The 7,947-nt window shown below is 38.4% G+C and overlaps 1 protein-coding gene across 1 annotated transcript in view; it reads right to left on the reverse strand.

Moving 5' to 3' along the window:
- Positions 1 to 7,947, reverse strand: part of KCMF1 (potassium channel modulatory factor 1) — a 97,895-nt gene that overhangs the window by 26,388 nt on the left and 63,560 nt on the right. Inside the window, exon 3 of the mRNA XM_023742347.1 lies at positions 6,432 to 6,571. Within this exon, the coding sequence (XP_023598115.1) occupies positions 6,432 to 6,571 (140 nt within the window). The remainder of the gene's footprint in view (positions 1 to 6,431; positions 6,572 to 7,947) is intronic.

A 7,947-nucleotide genomic window follows, 5' to 3' on the forward strand; every position in this document is an offset into this window, starting at 1 on the left:
GCTAGATGGTGCCCGGCTACCACCACTGACTGCTCTGACCAAGATCACAACAGAGGGTTCTGGACAGAGCTGGAGAAGGATGTAGAACAAAATTCTAATTCACAAAAAAAAAAAAGACCAGATTTACTGGCCTAAAGGAGACTGGAGAAACCCTGAGAATATTGCCCCCAGACACCCTTTTAGCTCAGCGGTAAGTCATCTTTGAGGCTCACCGTTCAGCCTGGGAGTGGACAGCCCCATAAAACCAAATGGGACTAATGAGTTACAGCAGTCCAGGGATAACGGCCAGAAGGCAGAAGGGGGCAGGGAAGCTGGTGATAGGGAACCCAAGGTTGAGTAAGGATAGCGTTGATGTGTTGTGAGGTTGTTAACCATTGTCACAGGGCAACATGTGTACTAACTGTTAAATGGGAAACTATTTTGTTCTGTAAGCCTTCATCTAAAGTGAGAATAGCAGCATAATTGGAAGAGCGCAGTCGATGTCACTGAACTGTGCATGAAGAAATTTTTGAAATGGTGTATCTTTGGCTATGTATATTTTCACCAAGAAAAAAAAAAAAAGGTCGAGAAGGGAGAGGATTGACGTGTTTTGGGGTTGTTAACCAATGTCATAAAACAATATGTGTACTACTGTTTCATGAGAAACTATTTGTTCTGTAAGCCTTCACCTGAAGTACGATAAAAAAAGGGAAAAAAAATTATTAAAAAAAAAAAAAGTCTACATTCACCTTAAACACAATAGAATATTTTAAAATATTTTTATGCCATCATTTTTGTCCAGAATTATTCAAAATAAAATTGTATAAAGTCAGATTGTGAAAAATTTCTAAAATCATTCTTTTCTTTCTCCTTGATTTTTATTTCTAATCAAATTAGTGTAATTGGGACACAATAATACCATGGTATTTCAAAAATTAAACTCAATTTGTTACAAACACATCTAGGCTTTCATTGAAAAGGGAAGAGAATGTATCACTAACATATTATACCAGGAGCACTTAAAAGTTGCAGACTATCCTAACCCCTTTTCTGGAGGGTAATGATAACCAAGAGTAAATAAACCAAAAGAAAACTAGAAAGCAAAAATGTTCCCAGCAATGAAATGCCAGAACTCATAGAGGACTGCTCCACGTCAAAACAGAATAATCAATTATAACATAGATTTCTAAAAATGAGAAGGAAATGTTGGTGAGCCAAAAGTGCTTTTACTTTTTAAGCATAATGTTCTTCACATAAATTGCAACAGATTTACTACACAAAGAACTGAAGGGAGATTAATCACACATCACTGATTATAGCGTTCAAGGCATGTTTCAGCTAAAAAAAAAACCCCCCCAAACAAAAAAAAAAACCTGAAGCCTTTCTAATTAGCTTCACTGCAAGTCAGCTCAAATATAATCTGAAAAGATTTTTTAAAAATTTCAGGAGCCACTCTTAACGGCCTTTTACATTCAAATAGATGTAAAAGCAAAAGAAAAGCTCTCCCGACGTGTTCGTACATATGCTCCAGGATGCTAATACTTCCTCAATAGAGCCTTCATATTTATAATCTCATTTGTCCTCTACTGCTCACTTCAACTACCAGGTTGATGGATTAGGGTTTGATAACTGCATACTGTATTACTTCCCCTCTCATGAAGTAATCAGTTGTTACAATCTATCAAATACCAGTGTTAACTATGAGGGTTTAAAAAAAAAAATTGTGCTAAATATCAAAATCACAATGTTTACCGTATTTCGTGTTTATGTAAAGAGTCTTGAGAGTTAAGTACATTACCTAATCTGCTCTAAATTGTTTCTGACATGAAGCAAAATTCCCTTTATGTGGAAAGTACCAAAGAGAGTGCCTCATGCAAGCTGAAAACAAAGGTCTATTTACTTACTTCCTTAAATTAAAAATTTTAAAAAGTACAACATATTTTATATGAATCATATATTTAATGTCTAGCTTACTTTCTGCCAGCATTTGTTCAAAATTTGCCCAGTTTATCGCTCCTGGCTCTCCATTTTTTTGTCCTTTATTGTTATCTCTCTCTCATTATTCTCTTACCAAGCACTGGCTTAATTCTCTGGAATCTTGAACTAGGGTTGCATCTTACCCAATCCCGCCCCACCCAGTACTCTAAATCCCAGTGAATAATAATCACCGTTACCATTCTTCTGAGCTTCTGACATGTGAAACAACTTCAAGCTGGCGCTTTTAAAAGTTTTTAACCAGTAACCACTTCCACTATGCATTCTATGACAGATGTGATTTTTCCTAGTATCTGATTTTGAAGGTACTTGGCCTCTTTTTTCCTCCATACACTCAAAATTAAAAGCCTCTTGATAAGCCTTCTTAAGTTAATCATATGGAAGAAGTCAAATCTTAGGTTGGGCCTTAGAGTCCCTAGTTGAAAGAAGAGGCAAAAAATATAGACAAGGACTACAAAGTTGTTTTAAAAATTAACCTTTAGCCGAATAATATTACTCAGAGAAATGAAGTCCTGATTTGTGTTACAACATGGATGAACCTTGAAAAATTATGCTGCGTGAAATAAGTCATTCACAAAAGAATATCAAGTGTACAGAGACCAAAGTTCATTACTGGTTATCAGGGGCAGGAGGGAAGGTAAAGGGAGAGTCACTGCTTGGGGGTACTTAGTTTCTTGGCAAGGGTGATGCAAAAATTTGGAAATGGATACTGGTGATGGTTACTATACACCCACAGCCCCCCCCCCCCCCACACAATTAACCTTCAGTTTACTTTCTTACTAGCTATGTCAGGTTACCAATACTAATGGTGACAGTGATATCTTCTTGCCCACAAATGTTCCAAAGAGATGCTGGTTAGAGGAGTGAGATCCTGAGGTCCTGTAGGGAGGTACAAACTCGTGGTCTAGAGCACATATGCAGAAAACACATGGGCAAAGCATGATAGCAAACTGAGCAGTTAAAAAGAAAAAATGTAAACAGGAATAGAAAAGCAGACACAGCCACTTTTTTATGTGGATATTATCTTCCTCCACTGAAAAGATGGGAGCTACTCCTGAACTCCGTACTTCAAAAACTTTTCAATAACCGTGAAATTGGCGAAACACTGGGGTGGGGGATAGGGGAGAGACACATGGTAATATCACCTGGACATTTACATATAAATAACATTATTAGAGCTGATAACATGCTTCATATAGACACAGGAAGGCATTCAAAATGTTTGACAAACGGTATGGCACAGGCACCAATCATTCAGGATGGACACTAGCTGGTAAGCCATACTTGTGTCAGGATCTAGGACATCGTCCACACAATTCAAAGAAGAAAAAGCCCTGCACCTTCATATCAAAGATACTTGTCTGCTCGCCATTTCACTTTAAATGCCTTGTGGTGTTATAGGTGGTATCTTAGTCATCTAGTGCTGCTATAACAGAAATACCACAAGTGGATGGCTTCAACAAAGAGAAACTTATTCTCTCACAGTCTAGTAGGTTATAAGTCCAAATTCAAGGCATCAGCTCCAGGGGAAGGCTTTCTCTGTCAGCTCTGGAGGAAGGTCTTTGTCATCGGTCTTCCCTTGTTCTGGGAGCATTTCAGCGCAGGAACCTCAGGTCCAAAGGACACACTCGCTCCCGGCACTGCTTTCTTGGTGGTATGAGGTCCCCATGTCTCTCTGCTTGCTTCTCTCTTTTATATCTCAACAGAGATTAGCTTAAGACACTGTCTAATCTTGCAGATTTCATCAATATAACTGCCGCTAATCCATCTTACTACATCACGGTGATAGGATTTACAACACATAGGGAAATCAATCATACAATACTGTGAATCATGACCCAACCAAGTTCACAGATATTTTGGTGGGACACAATTCAATCCATGACAGGTGGGAACAGAGGATGCGGTACTCATGCAAAGACTAAGAGCTGTTGAGGAAGAAATAACCCTTGAAATATTCCACAAAAGCCAATATGAAAAACTAGTATGGCCACTGCATTGGGCTATGTACAGAAAGCCTGAGATCTCAATGAAGGTGCATAGCTGAACAAAACCTGTGGGAGACAGACAAACCACAAAATCATTTGTAGATGGTGAGTATTTAATTTTCAAACTGTGTATCAAGTATGTTATGTGCCGCCGAGTTGATTCTGACTCATAGTGACCCCACAGGACAGAGCAGAACTGCCCCGTAGGGTTTCCAAGGCTATAAATCTTTATGGAAGTAGACTGCCACATCTTTCTCCCACAGAGTGGCTGGCGGGCTCAAATCACTGATCTTTTGGTTGGCAGCCAAGCGCTTTAACCACTGGGCCACCAAGTCTCCTTGTATCAAGTATAAAACCAAAAACCAAACCCACTGTTGTCAAGTCAATTCTGGCTCATAGCGACCCTATAGGACAGGGCAAAACTGCCCCACAGGGTTTCTAATGAACAGCTGGTGGATTTGAACTGCTAACCTTCTGGTTTGCAGCCAAGCTCTTAACCACTGCACCAGCAGGGCTCCTGTATCAAGTATAGAGGAGTGTAAAGAAATTCTGAGTATTATACTTTGAGAGGGAAAAAAAAATGGAGGACCTACTTACATGAAATATCTAAAATAGGTCTGTCTCTAGAATATCTAGAGACCAAAGGAGATGAGTGGTTACCAGGGGCTGGAGGGAGGGAGCAATGGGGAGTTATTGCTTAATGGGTAGTGAGTTTCTATTTGGGGTGATGAAAAAGTTCTGGAAACAGATAATGATGATGGCTGTACAACACTGTGAATGTAACCAATGTCATTGAATTGTACACTTAAAAATGGTTAAAATGGCACATTTTATTTATATACACACAATAAAAATTTTAAAACAATATATAAATTGTAAAATAAACTCATAAAGTATGCAGATTAGTAACAAAGGCATAAAAATAATAATAAAGGCAAGGCCACTAAGCGGTTGAGTCTTACTTCCAAAACGGTATATATTTTTTTCATTCATGGAATGGATTTAAATTCCCACTGGATTCTCCAATTTTGGATGTGGAAACTTGGGCAGCTGTTCTGCCCAATGGAGTGATGAAAGTTACTATAGTAGAGCCTACAGCCTAATAATGAGTTTTAAAAGGCCTAATTTACAGCAAGGGAACCTCTTTTACTGTAGATAGGTAAACCAAGTACCCAAACAGAAATGAAATCAAAGAGAAATCTTGCAAGTTTTCTCCAACAACCAGGATAGAGATGCAGTCAAGTCAGACTCTTCATACTAGTATCTGAGACTGTACCAAAAGGAGGCAAAGTCACTTTTACAGAATAAAAAGAAAGGAAGAATTAAAAATGGCAGTAAAATGTTCCAACAGTGTTCCAAGGCTCTCCAAGGTGCATGATAAGGGCATTTCTGAGCTGTTAGGCAGTAAAATTTGGCTTGAGGTCTACATAATGTAAATGCGCCAACTGTTTGAGCTATAAATCTTAGAACAACTTTAAGCCTCAAACTAGCAGTGTAAATGGGATTGAAAGTGAAGCTGTATTACTCATGGCTGTAATGTCATAGCGATAGTGGAGGCAGAATAGGAAAGTGGTTAATAGGGTCTCTGGCTGAGTTCAAACACTTGGCTCTGTCCATTACTAGCTTATACCCTTTGACATGCTACTTTATTTCTTTGGGTTTCAATGTTTGTTTTGAGTGCATTTAGGGGTTTATTGGTTGCTGCAATGTGCAATTTTTTTTTTTTGGACGCCAAAATTCTCCAAGTTCAATATCTACAGTTCATACTAAGCGTCCACTTTACCTATTATTACCAATGGTAACTGGGGGGGTGGGTGGGATGGGACTAGGGGTAGGAGTGTCCCTAGAGTGTACTTTATCATTTCTTGAAATTGGATGCATGACGACTCAGACGTCAAGCAAAGAATCCCAAAAGCTTTCAAGTAAGACTTTTCTTTGTGTACTATTGTGGGTCCTCGGCTTTTGGCCGCTGGACTACTTCAGACTAGGAGGAACTTCTGGGAAGCTTTGACCTAGGAAGCAAACCTTTCTAGAATGAAACCAAGTAAGGTTGGTGATGTGCTACAATAAGAATGGACTACTGCTTACTAACCAAAGCTTTTTCAATTTCCTCATAGGAGAAAAATTAAGCAAGTAGCAAGACGACTATAAAAAGGGACATGTTGCAGTTTGGAGTACTTTTTTTAACTTTTTTACGATGCATTTAATAAAGGGCTCATGAATTTGATCAAGACTCCAAGTACTGTGCTTTTTACCAAGAGGACAAGAAAGGCTAGTGTGGTGAAATAAAGGGCATTATCTTGTCCAAATGCAGCCTCCTAGGATGTGTAAAATTTCCTGTTAAAAGACAATTTCAATAATTATTATGCAAACAGTACACTTAGCAGGAGGTAAATGAGAGTGACCTAGCTTTATTTTAGGAATAATGTACTTTACCACACCATTTAGACACAAGGCTGCTTTGCTTACCACTTCTGTTGATGTTTCTGCGTGTTCAGAAGTAACATGTTCTTGAAGCGATGTCTCCGTATAGCCCATTTTTCCACAATAGGGACAAGTAAAAGACTGTGGCTGCTCTACAGAGAAAGCTTCCCCACCATAGTACAAATCTGAAAAACAGGGTAGAATTGCATTGAGGAATAATTACTGTTTTTTCAAAATATGTAAAAACTTGATCACATAGTATAGTAATGTAAAAAACAAAACAAAACAAAACCCAAGTGTGCCTGAAATCTCCACTAACAATCTCACTTTGTCAAAGACCTCTCTGTTTACATGTGTAGTGTCCTCATTCCCCCAAGGATTCTATGCGGCCGTCCAAAACTACTTCCCCATATAGCTACTACAGTCTTAACAGAAAACAAACACAACAGGTTTTTCCCCTTCATTTAATTCTGAAACACCTCTCATTTCACATCTGGTTCTAATTTTATGGTAATTTATTTTTTCCTCATCTCTGTATACACTGCGGCAACACTGATATTAACAGACAGAACCAGCAAGGTGTATCGTATCACACAAGAACACAAGTGCCTGGAGGGAAAGAGGAGACCACCACGACCAACTCCCAAACACATCTACTTGTCTATAAAACACACCACTCTGACAGCAGGAGGGACTCTAGGCATTCAGCTCTCGAAGATGCTAACCTGAACGGGACACTACCACAACATACTCTGCCCAACTTGGTAAAAGAAAAACAGACTAGATATGAAATTCTGTGAAAATATGTTGTTTATCTCATTTGTACATCTCAGGGAATAAGTCTATTTATCTCAATTAGTAACATAAAAGGAAATAAAACTGAAATATTTAGTATGGTGTGCCACTTCATCACAAAAAAACTACTTGATCATTAAAACATGAAACGAGTGTCAAAAATAAGACAGTACTGCTTTTGTGAGAAAAGAAAATGGAAGTAAGTGTTCAGCACATGATAAGACTTGAGATTTAAACTATTTTAAAGGTTTTATCTACTATATATATACTGACCATTTATTACGTGCAAAAGATTTGCCAGGAGGTTTTGAGGTAGGTGGAGATAAATACATAAAAAATGACAGAAATGCCTCACTCTGATAAAGGGCATCTACAAAAACCCTAGAGCTAACAGCATACTTAATGGTGAAAGACTAAATGTTCTCCCCCTAATATTACAAACAAGATGATGTCTGTTCTCACCACTTCTATTCAGGGTTGTACAGCAGCATCTAACCAGGACAATTAGGCAGGAAAATGAAATAAAAGGCATCCAGAAAGACAGAAGTTTATCTTCACTTGCGGATGACATGATGTTGTATATAGAAAATCCTAAAGAATCCATAACAAACTACTACAGACAAAGACTGAACGATCCCACTCACATGAAATAACTAGAGGAGGCAAATGTATAGACTGAAGTTTACTGCAGGGCTTCAAACTGGTTAGGTGCATTGATTTGCATTTCTAACAACTTCCCCGGAATCACTGGAATCACCTGAATCAC

This window comes from Trichechus manatus, unplaced genomic scaffold (assembly GCF_000243295.1).
Source record: "Trichechus manatus latirostris isolate Lorelei unplaced genomic scaffold, TriManLat1.0 scaffold00208, whole genome shotgun sequence".
NCBI lineage: Eukaryota > Metazoa > Chordata > Mammalia > Sirenia > Trichechidae > Trichechus > Trichechus manatus.